Source organism: Carcharodon carcharias, chromosome 22 (genome assembly GCF_017639515.1).
Source record: "Carcharodon carcharias isolate sCarCar2 chromosome 22, sCarCar2.pri, whole genome shotgun sequence".
NCBI classification, from domain to species: Eukaryota; Metazoa; Chordata; class Chondrichthyes; order Lamniformes; family Lamnidae; genus Carcharodon; species Carcharodon carcharias.
This window is the reverse complement of record NC_054488.1, coordinates 58741824-58767741: the sequence shown is the minus strand read 5'-3', so window position 1 is coordinate 58767741 and position 25918 is coordinate 58741824. Positions and strand designations below refer to the sequence as shown.

Sequence of the window (25918 nt, the reverse complement as noted above, 5' to 3'; positions counted from 1 at the left end):
ATTGATGCATTGCTGGGTTCCTGAATTTGAGAAACCAGCAGCCCAGGTTTCAGCTCTGCCTGTGCTGGATCTGACAGCTGGGCTTCCGACTCAGCGGAGGAAGGGAATGAAAATGCCAGGGCTCCCGAGTACTATCCTGATGGCCAGTGGCGCTCATGTCCAGGCACCCAGGGTGGACAGGCTGAGGGTGAGCCATGATGCTCGCCATAGTAAAGCAGCCCACTGACTCACTAACCTGGCTTCCAAGCATGCAGAGCTAGGGTAGCGGAGGGAGTTGCTCCCCCTCGAGGAAAGGAGGTGGTGATGGGAGCTGATAAAACTTTAAAGGAAAAGGACGGGATCTTACCCAAAGGCAAACTGTTCCACTTGGAGTACCGGCATTTCAACCTTTGAGTGACTTCGACACTTGGCGTAGGAACAATAGTCCAGGCTGCTCGGACAGAGGCTGCTCGGACAGAGGCTGCTCGGACAGAGGCTGCTCGGACAGAGGCTGCTCGGACAGAGGCTGCTCGGACAGAGGCTGCTCGGACAGAGGCTGCTCGGACAGAGGCTGCTCGGACAGAGGCTGCTCGGACAGAGGCTGCTCGGACAGAGGCTGCTCGGACAGAGGCTGCTCGGACAGAGGCTGCTCGGACAGAGGCTGCTCGGACAGAGGCTGCTCGGACAGAGGCTGCTCGGACAGAGGCTGCTCGGACAGAGGCTGCTCGGACAGAGGCTGCTCGGACAGAGGCTGCTCGGACAGAGGCTGCTCGGACAGAGGCTGCTCGGACAGAGGCTGCTCGGACAGAGGCTGCTCGGACAGAGGCTGCTCGGACAGAGGCTGCTCGGACAGAGGCTGCTCGGACAGAGGCTGCTCGGACAGAGGCTGCTCGGACAGAGGCTGCTCGGACAGAGGCTGCTCGGACAGAGGCTGCTCGGACAGAGGCTGCTCGGACAGAGGCTGCTCGGACAGAGGCTGCTCGGACAGAGGCTGCTCGGACAGAGGCTGCTCGGACAGAGGCTGCTCGGACAGAGGCTGCTCGGACAGAGGCTGCTCGGACAGAGGCTGCTCGGACAGAGGCTGCTCGGACAGAGGCTGCTCGGACAGAGGCTGCTCGGACAGAGGCTGCTCGGACAGAGGCTGCTCGGACAGAGGCTGCTCGGACAGAGGCTGCTCGGACAGAGGCTGCTCGGACAGAGGCTGCTCGGACAGAGGCTGCTCGGACAGAGGCTGCTCGGACAGAGGCTGCTCGGACAGAGGCTGCTCGGACAGAGGCTGCTCGGACAGAGGCTGCTCGGACAGAGGCTGCTCGGACAGAGGCTGCTCGGACAGAGGCTGCTCGGACAGAGGCTGCTCGGACAGAGGCTGCTCGGACAGAGGCTGCTCGGACAGAGGCTGCTCGGACAGAGGCAGTGCACTCTTTGAGCAGCCTCAGCTTTGATCTGTTCCTTTGTCTTGGGGACAGTGTGATGGTGGATGTAATGGTGGTGGATGTACCTGCTGCCCTGTTTGGAGACATACCCTTTGCTGGAAGTCCCTGGGGGTGTTGCCTGGGGCCCCAGGGCTGGTTGAAACTTTGTCCCCCGGAGACAGTCTGGTGTCTGGGAGGGGGGGGAATATCTCCCCACCCCTGGCGATTGGCAGCCCGGCGTTTTCAGCACACGTGACAGGTGGTCGTCCAGGATGGTCTGTGGGTCATCGTCACAGCCTCCAGAGGGCAGGAGGGTCAGTGGATGCAGCTGGTGCTGGGGAGGTGCAGGTTCCATCTCCGTCTGTGTTTTTACTGTGGGGAGTTCACCATCTTCACCTTCATCCTGCAGTCATACAGAAATGGGGCTTTTAATATTCACTGACAGCAGTCATTGACTCTACAAAACAACTGTGACCCCACTTCACCCCCCAACCTGACTAATCCCCACCTTCTACAGCTGCCCTCCTACACCCAGTCTTGTTCATCATTCCCATCTGTCCAGGAACTCCCTGCCCCCAAACTACTCATTCACACATCCCTCTGGTGCCTTTCACCCAACCTCTGCAACTTTTCTCAATGGGTGTAACCTCTTCTTCCCTCCAACCAGTTTTCATCCGTGACCAATTCCAAGGGTATTACCAAGAGAGGCTTATTTTAATTTTGGATGGGAATCCTCTGGGATCGGCCGGTTTTATATCCCATGCTGACCTCACGGCAGACTGAAATGGGGTGTGCTGTAAACCCAGTGTTGCTCCCAGTTCCACCTACTCTGTCTGAAAGGTGGGGGGGGGGGGGGGGGGGGGGAGATGGGTTAAAGTTACACCCCCTTCCCTCGCACAGTGCCAGATAAACACAGACGGACTTCGCCCCAGCTCCACAGAGGGGCAGATGCTGGAGGTGACCCTGTGAGGGTCTCATCATGATGCAAGCACTTTATTGCCTCGACCAAACTGTCCTCAATTCTAATCAGCATTTTAAAAGGGATCGCAAGGTAACACTGCCCGATTGGAACTGACTGGAGAGAAATCTAACAAAATCAGGAGTTACACAGATGTTTCATGCAGTACGATGATTCTAATTGTATTTAAAAACCCAATTAATTTCTACCACACTTTTACTTTCTTTCTTGGGGGGATGGGGTTGCAAGTTTCAAGAGATTAAAATTAAAATGACTTTTCCCCTCTCCAGCTCTACCCACAAGCTCTAGCAGTCCCTCGGTGAGTTCGCTGTCCTACCTCTTTGATTTGCTGCAGTCTCTCCTCCAAGCTGTCCATGGTGTCTCGCTCCCGCTTCAGCTTCTCCAGTCGGGAGATGAGCTGAGTGGCAAAGGCTGTTGGGTCCACAGGTGTCATCTCCTTCGGAAGACGATGAGTTCTCTACACGGAACAAGAGCACAACAGATAGACAACACTTAACCGTCTGTCCATCAGCCTGCACATTTTGGGGAAAGGTTGGTTGGGGGAGGGGGTAGAGGGAGGGGGAAGGTGCAAGAGAGACCACACAGAGGTAAGAGATAAAGAGCGAGAGAGCGAGAGAAAGAAATAGCAAGAGAGAAAAAAAAAGAGAAGAGCGGAAGACCGGGAGAGAAAAAAGTGAGATTGCCAGCAAGAGAAAAAAAAAGAGGCAATGCTTTTGTTCTTTTTCTTTTAATGTGCTTGTGTGTTTGGGTAAAGCCAGTTTCTCTGCTCATTGCGATGAGCTGGGGATTTTATGAGCTTCTTACAGTGGCCTCATGGAGCGACATCCTTCCCAGCAGCACTGGCCTAGGGCAAGAGCAGTTGGTTGTCCTGCTCATTCCCTCTGTAGTACAACCAGCTCATCAGTAGCTTCACAGAGTCTCGAGCTTCTTCAAAGAGTGTTGTCTAACATCAAAAAAACATGAAGGTGGGAGGGAAGAATCTTTAACTGAAGTGGGTTATAAACAGAAAATGAAAATTAAAAAAAAAGATGGAGGGAAGATGGAGTCAAACGGGTGCAGATCAGAGAAAATGTGGTAATTTATTTCCTGACTGCATGCTGGGTAGCTTTGAGGATCTGTTGGCTCACTGCTCCTGTGTTCTTTTTCACTCTCTCACTCTCCACTTCTGTCTTCTTTGTACAGCGTGAAGAGAATCAGCTGCAGGCTACTTGTGCTACACTGCTGGGCTCGGCTGCCTAAAGCTGCAGCTATCATGGGAGAAGGGAGGCTATTGCAAATCAGGAGCAGAGAATCACAAGGCGAGGCAAAGCAAGGCATGGCTTGCACCAGCCTCAGCAAATGAGACAGAGAGAGAGAGAGAGAGACAGAGACTGACTATCCCTTCTGCCTGTCGATCTCTCGCTCTCTCCCCGTCTCCCCCAGCACCTACTGAAGGCTCTCATCTTTTTAAGCTGGGCACCGTACCCACCCAATGAAGCAAAAAAAGCCTTCTCTAAGGCAACCACACAGCAGCAGCAATGATGCGAGGGGCAGAGAAAGGAGTAGCTCTGTTGGAAGTTGTCACTTTGCACACTAGCTGTCTTCTATTCAGCTCCTGATCAAAGCACAGCCTGGCAGAGAATGTCGATTGGGGAGCCCCAGGACAAAATAATCTCATTTACAAGCTCGGGCAATAGAACATACGGTGTTTCTAATTTTTGTTTTTTTTTAAAGGGGGAAAAAACAACATTTTGAAGACAACAGTTTGCGAGACCTTTGAAAAAGAATTTTTTGCCACTGAACTTTTTCTCTTGGTTAGGGAGGTATGAATGCTCCTGGACGGAGCAGGGGGCACTAGCAAGGAAACTTTCAAAGGCCTGACAATATACAATGGCAATCTGAACACACAGACCCAGTGAATACAGTATTAGCTGACAAAGTCACACAATATTGTTGGGCAAATGAAAGAGACTTATTTAAAAAAAATAAACATCTAAAGCATATTTAGAGGAACCAAGTCCTCCTCAAACCTCCTGGGGAGCATCTCCCTGAGGTTCAGTGTCAATGGACACTAACGCTGCCTGGAGTTCAGTGCTTTGGGTGGGGTGGGGTGGGGGGGGGGGGCACCGACTCTCCCCAGGGTTCAGTACCAGGGGGGGCACCGACTTAGTACACCAACTGATGCCAATCAGATCAGAGCATTGATTTCATGTTAAATTCTGTTTGGTTTGGTTCCCAAGCAGTGGGTCACTCTCAAGCAGTGAGCAATGCACAAACAGACACAGGTGTACATCTGTGGGCATCTCCCAGAGCAGATCAGAGGACTTCCCCAGGGGGAAATTAAATCAAGTGTATATAATCTGAACCAGATCTGAGCAATGAATCTGCACTGTGAACATGTCATATTTCTATGTTGCAGAAATCTGGTTCTGGTGGAATCTGTCCTAAATGACATTAATACACACACAGCACAAATACTGCATTGCCACAACAACTTGTACTTATATAGTGCCTTCAACATAGTGAAATATCTCAGACGCCTCAAAGGAACATAAAGCAAACAAAATGTTGATGGTGAGCCACAGGAGGAGACGATGGGGTTGGCGACAAAGCTCGGTTAAAGGGGGAGGTCTTAAGGAGCGAGCGCCAGAGAGAAAACTGGGCGCAGAGAGGCGCTGGACACTTACAGGAAAGTGAGGTAGTGAGACTTGGCCATTAGCCCTGATACTGCGATGCATTTCCCGCTGTTGCTGTTTCTTATGCCGGTATGGAGGGATCCCATCTCTGCAAATCAAAGCATCAAAGAGAATGTGAGAGGAGTCCAACAGGATTGATATTGAAGTTTTACATGTCACCCAAGGTGAGTAAGGCAACAGGCTTTCTGGGAAGCTCCCTTCCTGGCAGACTTCCCCCAGTCTCCTGTATAAACCCCAGCTGTGCCTACTCACCCACCCACCCCCACAGCCGTGGACACTCCCCCTCCCCACCTCAAGCCGTGCATGTTGCCCCTGCCACCCCCCACCATGCACACCCCATGCAAACTCCACCACCCCCCTAGCCATGGACACTCCGCTACTACCCCTCGCCTTCACCATGCACACCCCAACCCTGCACACTCACCCATCCCCATCACCCCACCCCATCCAGCCGAACACATTCACTCACCCGCACCCCCCTCCCGGCCGTGCACACTCACTCGCCCGCTCCCCCCACCTCCCACACCCAGCACGTGCCCCCCACCCCCGTAAACCACCCCACTTCCTCTGCGCACTCTCCTCTCCTTTCACTGCCTTTGTTAATCTGCTCCTCCCTCTGCACTGATGTGCTTATCAATTTCACGTTAATTTCAAGTGCTGCTATCACATTCAAACCTGTACCTCAGTCACAATTCAAGACAGGAAAGGGGCAGCTCCTATACCCGCCTAAAAAAGCACCATAAATATTCCAATTCTAAAGAGGGGTGGGATGTTCTCTCACTCCCACATGTCATTGCTGGCCTCCCTTTCCCTTCCTTTACAACCACTGACTGGCTGACCCTGGGGTGCGGGTTTTGCTTTTGAACTATGAACCCTTCTATTTGTTGGCCAGTTACAAGCAGTTGCATGAACCCCCTGCCCACAGGCAGCTCACTAGCCACATCCAAGAGGTTCCTGTTACAGTGCCAGTGAACTGGATGGCCACTAGAGGTCAGGTGAGGGCAGTGTGGGTCAATGGGTAGCACCCTTGCCTGAAGCAGTAGATTAAGGTTCAAGTCCCACACCAGGAGTTTGGGCACAATAATCCAGTTTGACACTCCCGGTGCAGGACTGAGTGCGCCGAAGAGTTGGAGGTGCTGCCTTTTGGACAAGTAGTAAAATTCGAGGCCCCGTCCGCCCTCTCAGGTGGACGTAAAAGATCCCACAGCGTTATTTAAGAGCACTAGAGAAATTCTTCCTGGTATCTTGCCCACTATTTACTCCTTTAAAAGCATCACAAAAACAGGCGATCAAGTAATCTACCTCTCTGCTGTTTGTGGGAGCTTCCTGTGTACAAAATTAGCTGCCACATTCTTACATTGCAACAGTATGCTTTAAAGTACTTAATTAGTTCTGCCTTGATTCCCACAATAAGGCCTACCCTTTAATTTACCTGGCACCTTTAAAATAATAAAAGGCTTTTCACAGAAGGGTTAAGGAACAAAATCTGACTCCAAAGTCATATAAGGAGATATTAGGTCAGGTGATCAAAAGTTTGGTCAAAGAGATGGGACTAAGCATGAAGGGAGGATGAAAGAGAGGCAGAGAAATTTAGGGAGGGGGTTCGAAGGGGCTTGGCAGCTGAAGACACGAACAACAATGATGGAGCAATTAAAACTGCCCCCCCCCCAAGAGGTGCAGAGATCTAGTCAAGTTATGGGGATGTGAGGGGCTACAGGCATTGGGAGGGATAAGGCCACAGTGGGATTTGAAAACAAGCATGAGGATTTTAAAATCAAGACATTGCAAGTCCAGGGACCAATGTGTGTCAGTGGAAGGGAAGATGGGTGAGTGGAACTTGGTGTTGGTTAGGACATGGGCAACAGAGTTTGAATGATCTCAAGTTTATGGTGGGTGGAAAGTGGGAGGCTGGCCAAGTGTGTGTGAAATAATCAAGTATAGAGATAACAAAGGCATTTATGAAAGCTTCAGGAGTAGATGAGCTGAGACAAGGATAGAGTTGGGCAATGTTCTGGAGGTGAAAATACACAGTTTTAGTGATGGCAATGGACGTGTGGTAGGAGGTTCACCTCAGGGTCAAAACCGGTACCAATGGTGTGAACAGTCTGGATCAACCTCAGATCTTTGCCAGGGAGAGGGATGGAGTGGGCAGTTAGGGAATGGAGTTTGTGACAGGGACCAAAACAATGGGCAGAATTTTGCCCTTGGCGTTTGGGATTGGTGAGGGTGGGGCAGTCGGGGCAGACTGCTACCCGCGATCGGCACTGCTCCGGGATTTTATGCGGGTGGGCCAATTAAGGCTCGCCCAGCAGGAAACATGAGCGGCAGCACTGAGCGCTGACTGTGCGGGCGGGGCTTGGGGGGGGGGTGGGGGCGCGGTGAGCCTGCCCAGCACAAAATTCGTGCGTTCGCGTGAAAGAGCATTGAATAATCTCCCTGAGGCAGCTCCATGCACCTCAGGGAGATGAAAAATATAAATAAAAAAAAAATGATTAAAGAACTGAAACATTTAATGAAACATGCCCCCTCATGTGACTCTTTCACATGAGCAGGGACATGTTTTTAACTAAAAATTAAAAGCTTTCATTTCATTTGTTTTTGATTTTGGAAATTTCATCCTGCCTGTGGATGAGGCTTCCAAAAAAAATGCGAAGGCCGCTCAGCCTTTTCGCCTGCCCATCAACCGTTAGGTTGAACGGACTGTGAAAAATTAAGCATAATTGGTTATTTAATGGCCTTATCAGGCCTTTTAATTATCGGCGGGTGCGCTGCTGGCTCTAATACATGCCCACCGACTGAACTATCGCGCGACTGTGCATTGACATCGGTGAACTCAGCCGACATCATCACCTGTCATTTCACGTTCGGTCGGGTGGGGTGCATGCCCACCCGCTGAGCTAAAAATTCTGGCCAATGGCTTCTGTCTTTCCAATATTTAACTAGAGTAAATTTCTGCTCATCCAATACTGGATGTCTGATAAGTAACCTGACAATTTAATGACAGCAGAGGGGTTGAGAGAGATGGTGCTGAGATAGAGCTGTGTTGGAGTACATGCGGATACTGACGCCTTGTTTTTTGGATGATGTCACCAAGGGGCAACATGTAGATGAGGGAAAGGAATGGTCCAAGGATAGATCCCTGAGGTAATGGTGGTTGGGGTGCCAGAGGTAATGGCGCAGGTGCAGGAGCAGGAACAGAAGCCACTGTAACCGATTCTCTGGCTATGATTAGGTAAGAACGAGATCAAGATAAGTCATGCCCACTTTCTTCTCAAACAACAAGCTGATGAGGATAACTGGCACCAGCAGGATATTGAACACTAAAAAATTCAGTGGGAAGCAAATTTAATTTCAGCCCTCCTCCCACCCCCACTTATGCCAAGGATCCTGTGCCAACTACCTGCCAGACTACAATTACCACCTCAATATCTTGGAGTCCAAGTGAGATTCAGAAAAGTGGGGCATGTGAAATGTTCACAATTGATGACTTCACACAGCACATGCGCTCAGGTTACACAATCAGAATATTTCTGGCAGACTGGGTTTACCCACAAATTCAAACAAACTGTTAAAATGAATGTTTCTGGAAAGTATCTGGTAAGTAGCACAATGCGCCCCCTGATCATTCAAACTGGGGTCGTGTCCAGAGGGAGAATATTACCATCTGTACCTCACCAAAGTGTAGTAACAGTTGTATTCTATATCTACAGGGGTGCTGACGATGATGTGCGCGTGAATAATTGAAGTGATAGCACTTAAAAAAAAAAACAACCCCACAAAACGCATTAGTTAAAGATTTTCCTTCCTTATAGCAAAGTAAGTGTGCACCACCTAGCGAATCTGGATATAGTCATAATCTCAGGCTTTTCGGGCCTACTATTCTCCCAGCCCTTAACAATGCTCCCGAGGCTTGCCTTTTTGGAGCAGTATTTGAAATAATCTTTAAATGGAACCCTGATCAGTTTCTGGCAGGTTATTGATTTGGCAAGAACCAATCAACTGCAATTTTTTAAAAAAAAAGGCCCAATTATCTAACCGTTTAAGGCCCAGATGTGCATGACCTGAGTGTGATGCAGCTCCTTTGCAGCTTTGAAAGGCTCAAACTCATGCGCATATGCGCCTGCAGTCTTTAGTTGGCAGCAGTTTTGAAGCAAGCCTCTGATCTTGCCAACATCAAAAGCTTGGTTTGTAAGATAAGGTAATGTTTGAAGTTTGCACAGTGAGCCTGCCCCCTGCGTCAAAACGAAATCCATAAATAAGATATAAGCCAGCGAGAAGAGGAGAGAAAAAAAAAAATCAGCTCTCGCCTTTCCCTGATTATTGAGAAAACGGGGAATCTACATCACACCTTGTTTAAAACAGGAAAGTAAACTCTGATCTGAGAGATTGTCCCTGCTTCTCATTTATCCCTGTGTTTAAAGTGCCTCTACTTGTTAATTAGGACTTGTTTTGCCTTCTGTTAATCCACACACCCCCAGCATAGAACCAAAGTCAGACGGTGATGGCCTGCTTGTGGAAATCACTCATTTCTTGCTGTTCATCCTGTGTTGTTAAAACAATAGGCTTTTTAAAAAAAAAATGAAGCTGCATTTTTATTTTTTTGTTTCCAGCTCTCGCCCACTCCAAACAGACTGTAGCACAGCAGGTGTCATGAGTGTAGTGGTGTGAAGTTTGCAAATCAGTGTTTCTGCAGGGAATGGGGGAGGTGTGGTAAACTCCAGGTTTAATTAGTTCAATGACAAAACAGCTTTGCAGATCACCGCAGCCAGACTCTCATTTAGAAAGAGCACAGGATCCTTATCCTCCAGTCTTACCACCCTCCAAGGTAACTGCACTCTTCTAATTCTGGCCTTTTGAGCGTCCCTGATTTTATTGACACCATCATTGGTGGCTGTGCCTTCAGCTGCCTGGGCCCCAAGCTCTGGAATTCCCTCTACCTCGTTTTCCTCCTTTAAGACACTCCTTAAAACCTACTTCTTTGAACAAGCTTTTGGTTATCTGACCTAAAATCTTATGATGTGGTTCGTTGTCTGATTACTCTTATAATGCTCTCGTGAAATGCCTTGGGATATTTTATTACATTAAATGGCACTCTATAACAACAACTTATAATGGAAGTACAGGGAAAATCATGCATTTCTCATTGTTGCCTTATCACATCTCCCAGAAACAACTCAAAGCATTTTTCATACAAAGAATTACTTTGTCTACAGAACAACAGCGATGGGAGTTCAAATTAGGCAGCGTACACAGCAGGATCCCAGAAAAAAAGCAACACCATTAAAAGAAAAGTTCATTCCTTTAAGCCAACTCTGGGATCTCCTTTAACAGCCTGCCAGAATCACTAGTTTAGTCAAGCAGGGCCTCAGTTTAATGAATCATTCTGAGACTGCACCCCTGACAGGGAAGCATTACCTCAGTGCTGCACTGGAGCATCAGCCTCCATGATAATGTCTGGGTCCTGCAGTGCAGAGGGTCGTAAGAGCTTCAGTGAAACCTTCTGTTCACCTTGTGGAAGTTAGTTGTTTATTAGGTCTGTCCAGCAAACAAAGACTTAAGCAGAACTGCCTTTTTACAGGTGGAGGGGGCAGTGGGCAGAATGACAGGGGTGGGGGTTGGGAAAGGCAGAATGCCCAGCATTTAAGGAAAGCTATTTAGCACACCAAGCCCTGACTGTTTTCACACTGCATTGCAGCTCTAAAAATTGAGTGTGGTAAAGATTATGTGCAGGTCGAGGGGCTGAAAGCCTTTCTGAATCAACATTAAATGCTGTTGGAATGAAGCGCTTTCGGGAAAAAAAAAAGGCCAAGGTGAAATCCGATTTTGCAATCGACTGTTCCCCATTGAAAAATAAAACATCAGGGAAGAGCGGCCATGTGTCAATGAAAGAACTTTGCTGCTCCCTTTCCCATCCTCATCCAGAAATAAATCCCGCTCAGTTTAATCAACCAAGCTCCCCTCTATTGTGAGATCAGGAACCAGCTAGGCTCCTTTCAAATGCTGCTTTACAGCGATCTCTCTTTCACTCCAGCAAGTGCTTTTCAAAGCAGCCTGCAGCCCTCTTATTTCCCCCCACCCCCACCCCTCTCTCAAGCTCCCTTAGACTAACAATAGACTGAAAGCGGTTCAGCTAAGCCTTTCATCCGCAATACACTTATTTCTCAGCTATACAGATCCACCATTGGCTTGGTCGCAAAGGCTTCTAATCCCAGCCATTTCCCAATCTCAGCTCACCCATCCACAGACCAGAAATGACTAACGCTCAGAAATGTCCTGTTGACACTAAACTGGAGCCAGTTATAAAAAAAAAATTCCATCCATTGCAGAGTGCCTTTTGTTTGGTGTCACCTCATCTCCTCCAGTGTATATGTATACGTTGTGGTGATTATATGGGTCTGTGCATGCGTGGGTGCAAGTGAGGGTGTATGGATGTGTGTGTGTATATCTGCATGTATGTTGATGGGTGTGCATGTGTGTAAATGAGTTGTGCATAACTTTTACTTCACCCCCAAAAACTACTTTTTTTTTTAAAAAGAAAAAGATTTGCTTGGCCTTGGGCCTTGTTTGGTTCCTGGAGCCTGCTAAATATTTCACATTATTTAAAAAAAACATGGACACACTCAATGTTTAGGAAACTCTTCTCTAAATTAGTGAGTGCCACACTAAGCCCCTACATTCCAGAGCCTGTTCCTACTGGGGAAGATCTCACTTCCATTCTATTGCTGAGGAATGTCAGCAGAGAGAGTTGTTTGACGGCAGATGCTGCTTAAGGAGTGAGCGAAGTGTCATTCTTAACCAGTAGGATACAAGCGAAACCTATCACCCACATCAAACAAGAACTGTCTCTGGATTATATCTTGCTGCTGGATATTTTCACTCCCAGATATTCGCCTTGGCAATCCCAGCAACAACCTCGCTCTTTCACCCCTTAATTTAAGTCACAAGTTTCATTTTTACTCTAACACTCCTCCATTCTGTTCTGCTGTCAGCACCTCGCTGCTGGCCCTGCTCTCCCTCACAGTCCAGCTTGGTCAGCCCCGACATCAAGTGGTGACAAGCTATTCAACCTTATTAGGCATCACACCAGCTATCAGTTCAAATCCACAGCCTCAAACCTTTGCTCCTGACTTATTCCACTTGACTAGATCTGGGCTTTTTATAACCGCCCCACCCTCCCACCACCAGCTGACACATTCCCCCCTCCCCCTATTGCTAGCCAACACATTCCCTGGCCTGAGATGCCCCCCCACCTGACACGTCCATCTTCCCCCCCCACCCAACCTGACACGCTGCCCATCCCCCCGCCACCGCCTGACACCTCCTCCCACCACCACCCCCCCCATCCCCCCCCACCGCCTGACACCTCCTCCCACCACCACCACCCCCCCATCCCCCCCCACCGCCTGACACCTCCTCCCACTACCACCCCCCCGCCTCCTCCCGAAAGCAGACGATGAGAATTTTTTTTTTTTTTACACAGTGAATTGTATCTGGAAATCAGTGTTTGCAAGGGCAGTAGAAAGACATCCAATTGTAACTTTCAAAAGGAAATTGAATAAATACTTGCAGAGTTATGGGAAAAAAGCAGGGAGGCAGGGAGTAACAAGAATTCAATGAGCTAGGTCAGGCCAGATGGATTGAATGGCCTTCTTCGGATTCTATATGGATGGTCTTTGCTCCAACCATGCATTTTTCTCTCAACATTGTTATGATGAAAACTCTTACAGAGCAAGCAGCATCTTCAATAGAAACCCAGTGATCTTGGTAACTTGACTCCCAGTTTATGCACCAAATCTCACGTCAGACTGAATCCAGATCAAGTCTCAACAGTGCAGCCAGTGCCTGTCAGAGACTCTATTGCCTTTGGTTTCAAGACCTCCCTGGGTAACAAGAGGAAGTATTGAGGTGGGGTGATGCTTTCTGGATCCAATGCCAAAATAACCAAATGAAAACTGTGCCAGGACTCAATGCACCTGGATTAAGCTAACTAGATACCCATGTAAATATGGCCAGCCTGGGCTGGACTGACCTCAAGTCGAGAGTCATACCAAGTATCAGTGCAAACAAGAGCTGTAGTTCCCTGCTGCCTTATAACACTGGCCATTATTCATCTGGGAACCCAGACAGTGAGCTTCTGTGGCTTATTTGACTGTGCAAAAAGGTGGGGTAATTAATGGATAGCCTTTTCAAAGAGCTGACACAGGCATGATGGGCTGAATGGTCCTTTTTTGCTGTAAGTTTCTATAACAAAGCGGCTAATGAGTGTGTAACTAGCCCTTCCTTCAGTAGAAAACTGGGAAAGACAATCATACCCTGTACTGACAATATCTGTGAAAAATTGAATTTGTATCAAACCCAATCTCTAAACAAAGCTCCACAAGGTGCGCACCTGCTGCAGCTGCTTTACTTTCATCCCAGATGGTCTGCCATTTCGACAATAGTGGATGGAAGAGGTTCAACCACAACTCATGTTGCTCCAGCTGGATCACAGTCATTGCCTCTTACAAGTCAAGGTGACCTGCAGCCCAGACTTCATGCTGCACCATTAGTGTTTCAGTTCCACACAGGAAGCTTGCCCCGAGTACTAGAACAAAGTCAATGCCTTCAGGACAGGAAGAGTGGGGAGGACTTGCAGGGAAGGTCTGGTTGTTTGATGCTTAGCCAATTTGGAGGACACTGAGCAAGTCAAAAGGCCTTTTACCATTACCTCAGGGTATTAAACAAACTCTGGCCAGTGTTGTTCACATCTAATGATCAAAAATCAGTAGCATTTACATTGAGCCAAAGCTTCAGGCCTAGAATATAAACCTGCGCACATGGATAATCATTAAGCTGATGTACAAGCGTGCCCCTCATCAAGATCATATAGCATATTCTGCTCTTAGCACAGTGCCAAGCTTACTCTTTTCTAAAGGCAGGACCCTGGCGATAGCTATAGGGAGTGGTATTGAAGTTTCAGCTAGTTCTAAACAACCCATCTTAGACAGTGGAGATAACCACGCCATTAAAATGGCACTAGGACATCTAACCTGGCCATCATCAATCACCATCAAAGGACCAGTTTGCTAGACATTAGTAATCTTTGGGTGGTCTCTACAACAACAGAAATTATTATAAACATTGTAAAGCAGCCCAAAGCACTTCACAAGAGCATTATCAGACAAAATTGGACAGAGGCAAAGAAGGAGACACTGTTCAAAAGGAGTTGGGTTTGAAAAAAATTGGGGCTAGGAGACTTAAGGAGAGAATTCCAAAGCTTAGATGACTGATGGCATGGCCATCAATACTGAAGCAAAGGAAAATTGGGGATGGACAAAACCAGAATTGGGGCAATGCAGAAATCTTGGAGGATGGGTGTAGGAGGTTACAGAGATACAGAGGAGTAAGGCCACGGAGAGAATTGAACACAAAGATAAAAAAAATGTAAAATTGAGCCGTTGGTGGACTGGGAGCTCACATAAGAGTGAGTAGAGGCTTGATGGGTGAACAGGGTTTAGCATGAGATAGGACATGGGCAGTAGAGGTTTAGATGAATTTAAGTTTATGAAGAGCAGAAGGCAGGGAGGTCAACCAGGAGACCATTGGAATAGTTGGGTCTGAATGTAACAAAAGCATGGGTGAGGGTTTCAGCAGCAGATGAGTTAAGGCTAGGTTTACAGCACCATAAACATGTAAACATTAGAACATTAAATAACTATAGCACAGTACAGAAGGGCAGCAGTGAGTCCGGACAATAGCACAGTCCAGGAACTTTACAAATGCTTCTGAAGCCACCTGAACTCCTTGTCTATACTTAAGCTTCAGAATACCCCCAATTCAACTTTTTCGCCACACCATACTGAATCAGATGGTCTAAATAGTCCAAGGTTCAACCCTAGGTCTGTGGTTATGTTTCCTCACCTGATCTTGGGCACACACCCATTCCTGGCGAGGAGATTGGGTTCCTGTATCACTAGGATGTCTAGGGCATTGAAATGATCTGAATGAGAAACTTGGGAGGGTCTGAATCCATTTATTTTCTGTGGTGCACTGTCTAAGCACTTGGACAGAGTGGGGCGAGAGGAGAATCAGCCCAAGGCAGCCAGAATCATCCTTGAAAGCAAATTAGCAAAACAGGACCGAGTGTTACCGCACACTAGGTATCATACTTACACACTACTGTCCGTCATTGACATCGAGTCATCTGTCATGACGTCACTGGAGATTTCACTATCATTTGCACTACTTGCTGGAGCGAAGATAGAGCCAGCTTGAACATGATATGGGTTAACAGGGCCATTCCTCCCATAGGATCTGAAAAGGATAGAATTTCACACAATTAATATTTGCACAACTGGTCTTAACAGCCTTCAGTGAAGTGCCAATCCATTCAAAAACTTCAAAAAGGGCAATTTTCCTGACTCGGTAGGGAGCCATACAGACCAGAAAGTCCCAGGTTTGACCCTAGGTCTATGATATAGCTATGTGGCAGGGGTATGAACATTGTCATTGGCCTTGGCACTGGCTAGACTAGGGAGGGGAGGGAAAACAATTACCAATGGCCTTTGTTACTGATCAGAATCCATTGACCCTGGCTGAGAATGCACGTGTAGGGAGATGAGGCTCAACTGGGATGCTCACCACAGGCAACACTTGTTGCCTGGGTCCAGACAGGGAGAACAGGCAAGGTATGAAAGGGCATCCTGCAACCTTGGAAGTGGCAAGAGTCAGCACCTTCAGGAGAGTACAGAGACAATATCAAAAAGCCCAATCAATAGGTGCAAGGAGTTGGTAACAGTTCAGGCTCAGACCCACGAATCTGCAGCCCAATGGAGTATGCAATCTCTCATCTCAGCACTTGAAATCAGGAGACAAAAAGGAGGCTACCCACGTCCCCCCATCCATCCCTTTTTCCCAGTCTGTGCTCCCTCATACCTCTGAAAAGTTGGACACTAGCATCGCCAGGTGTTGGGGAGCAGGAAAATGAGGGAATGTGACAGAGCACAGAGAAATATTACAGTAAAGCAGGAGAAAATGTCCAAACAATTCACCAAAATAGGGAACAATAAGCAAACTAATTTATTTTCTTCTACATTCAAACAATTGTATCCAACTGTTCCAGCCTGAATTTTCCCATCAGCATTAACAGGTGGTGTCTCCTCCTGCTCTGGGCAGTTGGTGCTAATGCCCTTTGGGAGAAACTACAGTAGGAGCACTGACCAGCAGGTAAACCCCCAACTCCTCTCCGAAGCCCAACAACTGGAACTCACATTGCAGTTTCTCCATTAAACTGCAAACGGCCCATGGGAAGTCTGTGCAATGAGTGTAAGAACTCTGGGAGGGAGTGCTGGGTGACATTAAGAGCCTGAGATAGGGCCACACATTTGAAACACACATACAAGGTTGAGCATAAAAATGGTGATGGTACCAGACTAGCAATCCACAGAGTTCAATTCCACCCCCACCACCGTCTCTCGTGGGGGCACTAACAATGCTCAAGGTTGATATTAACAATCCAAATAGCTCACTAATATCCGGGAAGAGCCTGTACCCTGTTTAGATACGACTTCAGTCCTAAGCCACATGGTTAAACAAAAAAAAAATTGTAATATAATGGCTTTCACAGTCTTAAGAGAGATCCCAAAACACTTTACAACCAATGAAGTACTTTTGAAGTGTAGCCATTGTTGTAAAGCAAGGAATGTGAGAATGACCAGATAATGTGTTTGAGGTGTTGGTTGAGGGAGATATATTGGCCAGGATGTCAGGGAGAACACCCCTGCTTTTCTTCAAACTGTCCCATGGGATCACTGATGTCCACTTGAGAGTAGGTGGAGCCTTGATTTAACATCTCAACCAAAAGGCAGCACCTCTGACATTGCAGCACTTCCTCAGTACTGCACTGGAGGGTCAGCCCAAATTTTTGGCTCTTAATGCCCTCAAGGACAACCAGAGATGAGTCATAAAAATGGCCTTGCCAGCAACACCCACATCCTGAGAATGAACAAAGAAAATACATATCCCACAGTAAGCTACAGTGCAAAGCAATACTCTGTTAAACTTGCAAGAAACAATATGTCAATCACTCATCTGCAGCTTGCAATGGAGGGCAACGTACAGCTGTTTATTTCCACATTAATGAACCTGATGAGTTTTTATGACACTCAATGATGGTTTCATGGACACAATTCCATATTTGTTAATTAATGCATTTAAATTCCATCAGCTGCCATGGAGGGATTTGAACCCATGTCCCCATAGCATTAGCCTGGGCCTCTGGAGTAATAGTCCAGTTAGTTACCATTACCACCACACCACGACCTCCCTTACTGACTTGGAACTGTACAAGCAGGACATGTGTTGATTAAGACCTTCCAATTACTCTCCTCAAAGGGTACTTAAGATGGGGTAGGGGTAATAATCACATCATCATGCATCCCCACTCATGGCTGTTTATTCTACAAGCAATCCTCCTGTGCCATTGTTCCTTGGAGGATTGCCTGCTTTATAATGACAGGACCACTTTCTGATTTTAAACTGGCCTGTCCTGAATAGTGTAAAATTGTTGTCAATGGGCATACCTTGGAGTCAATGGCTTGTAAACTGGCAACTACTTGTAAATCTCCAACTCCAGGACACAGAGTAGCAGACTTTCTTCCTGTTTTGTTCATCGATAAATTTTATGATTGATATTTAAATTAATCAAATACAAATGTGATGAACCAATGACGAGATGAGTTTTTTTTAAAATGCAGTGATTTATTTCAAGCTGGAGTGGCTTGCTTGAAGAGGGGAATCATGGTAGATTCAATAATAATTTTCAAAGGGAAATTGGATAAATACTTGAAAGAAAAAACATGAAGGGCTAGGAGGAAAGAGTGGGAGAGTGAGGCTAATTGGATAGCATTTTCAAAGAGCTGATGGGCTGAATGGACTCGGTTGTTTGATTCTATGATCTACGGAATTGTGAGATAGAGCTAGTAGATACATTATACTTATGTTGTACAATATTAGTTGATCTCCAGTGCTGTTGCTCACAGATATGGCTTCAAAACTAATGCACAGTTGTAATGTAAAGCTGCTGCCCTGGCTTCTCTCTTTAGGGTCACTACTCAGATCTCTCCCTCACCTTGCTATCTCAGTAACCTCTGCTGGTGAACAGAATGTCAGGCAAATGGCGCAAGATAACTGGCAACCAGTGTGTCAGTGAAGGCGGGAGTGTGACAGGTATGTACCCTTAATGCAATTGTTCCTCTCACCATTCCCTGACCAATTCTCCCCACACCCTCACCGGTCCTAAAGGCACTAACTACCTCTTGGGGTATGGATCACAAAGTGGCCATTATTTGTGACCTCGACAGCAAAATCCAACAGAGTATTCCACCAGTTGGCGGGCGGGCGGGCGGGGGGGTGGGGGGGGGGGGGGGGGGGGGGGGGGTGAAGGGGCTGAGGTAAATGTTATGAGAAATCCGGGGTATGCTGAAGCTAATTGTAATCTCTGCCCACATGTGGGGATTCAACTTGGTCTGTACCAGAATGCTCTCTGGATAGACTATTAGGTCATCTTGCTACCTGGAATGATTATTGTGCAATACACATTAACATGTTGTCATATAAAAGAATGACTTATTGTACAATATATGCTAACTGCAATTGTACAATTACTTAACTATTAAATAGCATTTGCAACTATGCATTTTTTACTGACTGGAATACTGTGTATTATTAAAGAAAGGCTTGAATTTATAAAGTGACTTGCATGACCTCAGGATACTGCAAAACGCTACAATGAAGTGCTTTTGATGTACAGTCAGTGATATAATATAGGGAATGCACTAAATTGTGCACCGCAAACTCCAACAAGCAATATAATTGTGATCAAATAATCTGTTTTTGTAATATTGATTGAGAACTAAATATTGGACAAGGCATTAGGTTTACACCCCCATGTTCTTTGAAAAGGATCTTTTACATCCATGTCAGGGAGAAGGCAGGGTGTCAGGGAGAAGGCAGGGGTTTGGTTTAAAGTATAATCCAAAAGTCAGTGCTTCAGATAGTGTAGTACTTCCTCAGGACTGCACTAGAGGGGGAGGTGGGCTCAGACCAGTTTTTTGAGCTCAGGTTTCTAGTGTAGAACTTGAACACACAATCTTTTGGCGTACAGATATCTCACAGTGTTACCCGCAATAAGCCAAGGATTTGCTATTTATAATAGAGGCAGTATCAAAGTTTGACAGGGAAAGCGTGATGGGAACTAAGAGTGACGCTTAACAGTAAGTTCATGTTGTGAAAGCGTTAAAATATTATAGATTACTGTTATTACTTGATAAAACTTAGTGATGTCAGAATTCTAACTTAAATCGCCACACATTTAACACCAGTGAGGCTATCATGGATTAACCATATAGATAGAGGTCCCCAATACCCACACCACTGACCAAACAGAAACACAAATAGCACAGAACTGGCCCCACCCACACTATAATAAAGATTCTGAAAGGCAGCACTTGTTTCTTTGCAGCTGAGACAGTGCTTACAAATGATTTGCTTTTAAAATTCTCTTCCTTGTTTTCAAATCACTTCATGGCCTATTCCCTCCCCAAATCTAGAACCTTCCTTTAGCCATCTTGGGATCTCTCCATTCCTCCAATTCTGACCTCTTGTGCATCCCCCACTTCCTTTGCTTTGCTTTTGGTGGCTGTGCCATCATCTGCCTGAGCCTTAGCTCTGGAATTCCCTCCTTAACCCTCTCTGCCTCCTAATATCATTAAGGCACTCTTTAAAACCTACTTATTTGAATTAGCTTTTTGGTTACTTGTCCAAATATCTCAAGTAGCTCAGTGTCAAATTTGTCTGATTATACTCCTGTGAAGCACCTTGGAATGTTTGACCACTAAAGGCGCTATACAAATGCAAGTTGTGTTGCTCAGCTGTGACATCATCCTGAAGAGATTTATTGCCTAACAGATCTCCCAGCTTCCCATTCTACTGTGGAGAGTACAAGCGCAATGGGGGCTGTTCCCTCAAAGAAACCCCACAATAATGTATTAACATATATTCCCATAGATATGTCCAAATCCACAGCCAACTTTACTCCATATAAAAGATGCAAAACTTCAAAATAAACTGTTCAAGAGTCTTTTCAATAACTGTCCCTTTTCGTCTCTCTCACTCACCAGTGAACTCTGAATATAATATGGTTGTGATTCTGTGGTTTCAAAGGACAGCCCAACATATTTTTCCTGGGGTCTGCTGATTTTAATAATTGGAGTCACTTACACAAGACTTAGGGCTTAGGAATGTGCCAGCATGTTCTAGCTATTTTTTTTAAAAGCCTTTCATGTTCCCATCCCCCATAGTGCTCTTGTGATTAGACCATGCAGGCTTGATTTAAGTGAGCAACACAGCTGCCCTAATAGTTAGCAGCACTTCCACTCATTCTAGTGGCTCCAAACCCTTTGTTACACTTGGACCGACTTACCCACTTTCGACCTCTGAAATAGCTCCACTCAATTCTCTCACAAACAACAGGCTTCTCTCTCCTACTGTGATGCATTCCACTGTTTCACCAGTGATGGGAGGAGGTGGGGGGGGGGGGTATCGGGGGTGAGAGAAGAGAACATGAACACTGCGAAGATATGAGCAAAGAAAGAGGGATAGGAGGGCCCCTGCTCTGTGAGAGGCCTACTGCAGTGTACTGTTGGGAGTTAACAGCATGACTAAAGTCTTAGGCCCCAGTACAGACTGACCTTTGCTGCAGGCCTTCTTTCAAAGAGCAGGTATTTAGCACAGCTGGGATCGCATTCTTTAAAAGCATGCTAAGTTTCTGTCAGTGATTTCAATTAGAAGATAAAGAAAATGAAGAGAAAAAAGAGGGGGGGGGGGGGAGAGAAAAAAGAAACTGCAAGATGTTGAAGAGGCACAAGAAAGAATTTAAATCTCAGGGCTAAATTAGTTCCACATGCTTCTGATGGGCACTAAATTACAACATTAAAGAGAAAGACTTTTATGAAAGATTTAACTGTCTCAGATCAATCACTTCAAGTCAAGGAGTGTTGCTGATGTTCCTTTGTCCTTCCCTGTAGACTCCTGAATGAAGAAGGCCACAGTCTTTTGGTCTTTATCACTTTGTAATGAGTAATAGCCACATGTTTTGTAGTTAAAATAAAATAGCCCAGACTGATTAGGCACAGGACCCCCTTTGGAGACAAAACACATCCCATTCCAGGGTTTGACACATCTGGATGTGGAAGCTGTGTCTGAGCAGTTCTCTGGAAGTTTAGTCCTTAACATAACATCCATCTGCATTGCAATAAAGCCTCCCCTCTTCAAATATGAGAACTCCCCTCCCCACTGCCATTCCAGTATGCCAACACTGCTAACCAGCTGACTACAACCCCAATGAATAATTTAATTACTGCACTGATTTAAATAAGAAATAAGTGAAAATTCTCTTTCACTTTTTAAGCAGAAAATCAAAAAATCAATGCCGCTCATCTTAAGAAAACTGATTAAAATTGTTTTCCTACGATTACATTTTTTTTTAACATGACCACATTGTGGTAATTGTACCCAGATGGATTCATTGTTCCCCTGTTTTGCATCATTTTGCCTATGAGCAGAGTTTAAATGAAAGGTGGTGGTCTCCACTGGATGTTCTGTAAAGACATTCCACCAAGATGGCCAATATTCAAAGTGTTTTCAGCTGTCAGACACCACTTGCTATATGACTTCAAGGAAACTGCTTGATGCTTCCCAGACCTTTCTTATCTCATAGCTCAATGTAATTCCACAGATGTAACCTTTCTTGGATCTCCCTCTTTCTCTCTGCATTGTGTGTGGTATCAGTGCACCTCAGCAAAAAGTGTCTAGCCTGTGACAGTTATCCCATCACATTGCATCTCTTCCTTCCTCTCCAGCTCTCCCACACATGCTCACATTCGTATAAACAAAATGAACATATGAGTAACCAGGTCCATTCCACTCTGAACCAAGGCCATCATTAAAAATATACATAAAGCATTGCTGTCTGCTGTTAAAACTGCTCCAAGGCAATATTGAGTGTGTCTTATCTATATTTTCACTAAGATTATCCTCACTATAATTGAGGAACATTGCAACTAGCTGCAAATTTACAATGTTGTCACTCAACCTCAGTAATTTAAGACAAACTTTGGTTCCAATAACTATCTTGCACAATATCAGCCTCACAAATGAATTCTTTGAGAGGACAGGAAACATACAACCTGTCACCTGCCATTCACCACCACTTTATATGCAGGGCAAGTATCCTCCAGGTCTACAGAGGAGACTCAATGGGAGTCAAGATGAGTCATCTGTAATGAAAATTTAAAAAGCTAACTGAAATCAGAGTGCTGCCTGGAACTAACCCTCTCTACCAATGTACCAGCAGCTCAGTAATCACATTTCCTATGGAGGTGTGCATTTTAGCAAGGATCAACCTCAATGCATTTCTAGACCCAACAAGGCAGGAGAGCACAACACAAGAGGAAACACTAACAGAAAGGTCCCTGGGAGCTTACCCGTAACATTTGCCACTGCTACCATCGGTGGCCCTCACAGAAGCGGTGACCCGAAGTGTTTTGCTGGTCAGTCCAACTCCAGGAGGGAAGTTCTTGCCTCTGAGGTCTGGGCAGATCCATTCCTCCTCTTCATTCAGCGTTGGTAAGTAACCACAAACCACTTGTATACTCCCCAGCTCGGTGTTACTGGCAAAAAGAGAATTCTCTCCCCCGGTCCTGACATACTGAAGATAGATATCTGAGGTTAAAAACATCTGGTAAGAATTTTCTTCCATCAAGGTTTGGATCTCGGTCTGGGCCTGGTCAAACATTGCTGAATCAATCTGCTGTTTCTTGATGCTGTCTTTGATGTAAGATTTGGTGGCTGATTTCAGCTGCCTGGACACGGCGCTGTTCTCCACATAGCGCTTGTGTATGGCTTTGGCCACTCTCAGTGTCTTGGGATCTCGGAGGTCCATCTGCCTGAACCCATTACAGGCAAACCAGAAGTCCAGCGTGTCCACGCCTTTCTCCCTCTCCAGAAAGGTGCGGAAGAGGTGGGCTCCATCCTGGTCGCCGAGAAGCGAGTGCAAAGACTTGGTCCATCTGGTGAGGGGGGATTCTGGAGATGCACTGCCCTCAGGCTCGCCCAGTTCGTCGTCTTCTCTCCTGGGTGCAGAAGTAACAGCTTTGGGCTTGAGGCTTTGTTTCTTGGTGGTCTGGGAGCAATGGGGTTGGCATCTGTCCCCTTCCTCCCCTGGCACCGGCGGGCGAGGGGCATCTGCTCTGAAGCTGCCGGCGTACGGAAGGCAAGACACCATCAGAGCGGTGCTCATGGCTTGTGGACACAGGGCCCGAGTTCTCTCTCTCTCTCTGTCTCTTTCAATCGGCTTTGCAAAGCGCCTCTCCAGTCAGCAGGGGATCACACGGCCGCCTTCTGTCTGCAATAGAAATATCGATCTAATGAAACCCAGAGCCGCTCAACTTCAAACAGGATGAGAAGCAAAAAAAAACCACACACACAGCAAGCAAGCAAGCCAGACTTTTCAATCAAATCTTTTGTGTGTGTGTTTCTAGCCGAGATATCTCTTGAAGCTAAACAAAAGTATCAAAAACTGTCTTGAAGGTTATTGAAATGTAGAAGAAAAAAATAACACAAAAGGAAAGTTCCGGCTTTCAGGAAAACTCTTGTCCAAACTTTTGTGTGTGTGATACAAATCTGATCAGTTAAATAGAAGTTGATGGAGTTTGGTTTCTACAGGTGAAACCAACTGTGCAGCATTTACTATAACTCTCATTCCCCCACCTTCCCATATCATCCACAATAAACTCAAACCTGCACCCCCCCCCCCCCACCCAACCAACCAAACAGCTGCTTCCCATTTCTCTCAGTGCTTGGACCCAAATTAAAAACACCTTGTGCTCTCCAGTAGAAAGAATGAAAACATTTAGTTCTTCCGTGCGTTTCTACAAAAAAAACTTACTGGACATTTATTTAATGTAACAATAAAAACGCCAGATGCAATTTTCAAAAAAAGGGGGAAAATCACGGGTTAACAAAACTTTAATCTAGTCTGGCTGCCAAACTTTTCTTCTTAAAAAATCTCCCCTACATGAACAAGTAATGAAGTTGCAGGAAGAGCCTGCGCAACTGATAACTATAATTGCCTCAAAAATATAAATAATTCAAATTAATAATCGGAAATCATGGAAAGAGACCTTAGCCAACTGCCCTAAGTAAAACGTTACCATTGCTCTCCTCCTGGGTTACTATCAGATGGAGTACTTCAAAGGCGAGACAAGCATCTCATCTCTGCTGCTGCTGCTAAACCTTACCAAACGGAGCCTACACTAATCGAGAGTTAAAACAGGAATTTATCCTTTCCACCCTCTGCATCGATTCACAAGCGCCCCCCGCCCTCTCTACCCCCCTCCCCCCTCTTTACCCCCCTCCCCCCTCTTTCTCCCCCTCTCCCCCCCCCCCTCTCTCTCCCTCTCTCGCTGGGTGATCGGGCTCTGGGAGTGAAAGACTCTATCGGCCCCCTCACCAGTTCCTCTGAGGGCATCCGGCGTGGAGTTCAAAGGGAGGAGGAGGAGGAGGAGGAGGTGGTGGTGGTGGTGGTGTGGTGGTGGAGAAGCAAAAGCAAAAGCGGGCAAACATAGAGTGAGAACTCCGCAGACCCACCTCCCCCAAACAGCACTCTCCCCAGAAAGGATATTTTACCCCACCCCTTAAAAGCCACATTCGCAGCGAGAGGGGTCCGGAAAGAGACCCAATCTGTGTCTCTCCATTCGCCAACAACGCGGCCGTTCAAATCGCCTTCCCAGTTCAAAGGAATGTCAGAGGACATCAAAAGAGCCAGAGAGAGAGAGAGAGAGAGGGGGGGGGGGGGGGGGGGCATCAGCAGCGTACACAGTCTCAGAACTTACCATTCATCCATCTTTTACCTCCCAAACAGCCGAATCTTTTCCCTTTTTTTTCCAAAAGACAGGATATTATTGTCCAGTAGTCGTGCCTGAAATGAGTCGCGGCCGGGTACTTTGGTTAGCAGTGTTCATCTGGTCTCACGTCTGTTAAGTAGCTTCTCTCCCGTCCCCTCAAGATTGTTCTCCCTGTTTTTTTTTCCCCCTCTCTCTGCTCCTGCTCCTTTTCTCTCAGCACTAAGTTACGTTTCACTCAGTCATTCCGAGCAGCAAATGTCCTCCCCAGCTATTCCAACACACACACACACACACACACACACACACACAAACTGAAGCTGCGGTTTAAGTGTGGACATCAAAGAGCTCAGCCGAGCAGGCAAGTCCAGCAAGAGAGATAGCAACGCAACCTCCCAGCAAACAGAGCCAGGGGCACAGGCGACAAGGACACAGGACAGCGGTCCCTCGCCACTCACTTCGAGAACACTGGCCGCCTCCTCGGGAATTAACAGCCGCAATCTGCCGCCCGCCTCGGTGTCACGGAATTATAAACTTTCCAGGACCTTATCAAAGGGAATCCGTCTTCAGCCAACTCCCTGGGGGTGGAGACGTCAATAGTGACTGATGTACCGCCCCAATCGCATTATCCCTTCTCTTCACAGTTGCTACATAAACTTTCATTACACGCTAAAAGATACGATGTGAATGTGCCAAGGCAGGGACTTTTCAGCACTTCATGTATTTGCTGTTGTTGCCTCTGCCCAGTCCCCCCCCCCCCCCCCCCCATGAACGGGACGCCTTAAAAGTTTTACTTTCCTTTTTTTTTGCATTTTTGCTTGCAATATGTGTGTGTATTTTTTTTTGCGTTGCACTTTCCAAACTCGGCCACAGCGACAGACACAGAGACTCCGGGCTCTTTACATGTAATGGGGACCTGTTGCAGGGAACGGC

At 46.7% G+C, this 25918-nt stretch overlaps 1 protein-coding gene across 3 annotated transcripts in view; it reads right to left on the bottom strand.

Moving 5' to 3' along the window:
- axin2 (axin 2 (conductin, axil)) overlaps window positions 1-25268 on the bottom strand; it is a 36458-nt gene extending 11190 nt beyond the window's left edge. For 2 of the 3 annotated variants that reach the window (XR_005946548.1, XM_041216555.1), the window contains exons 1-6: window positions 24977-25268; window positions 22568-23487; window positions 15198-15338; window positions 5037-5133; window positions 2687-2827; window positions 1502-1794 (exon numbers count right to left, since the gene is read on the bottom strand). Coding sequence is in view for 2 of the 3 variants with exons in the window: in XM_041216555.1 (XP_041072489.1) it covers window positions 1502-1794; window positions 2687-2827; window positions 5037-5133; window positions 15198-15338; window positions 22568-23382 (1487 nt within the window). In the remaining variant the exon portion in view is untranslated. The remainder of the gene's footprint in view (window positions 1-1501; window positions 1795-2686; window positions 2828-5036; window positions 5134-15197; window positions 15339-22567; window positions 23488-24976) is intronic. The other variant, XM_041216556.1, reaches the window with a different exon arrangement.
- Between the last annotated feature and the right edge of the window lie 650 nt (window positions 25269-25918).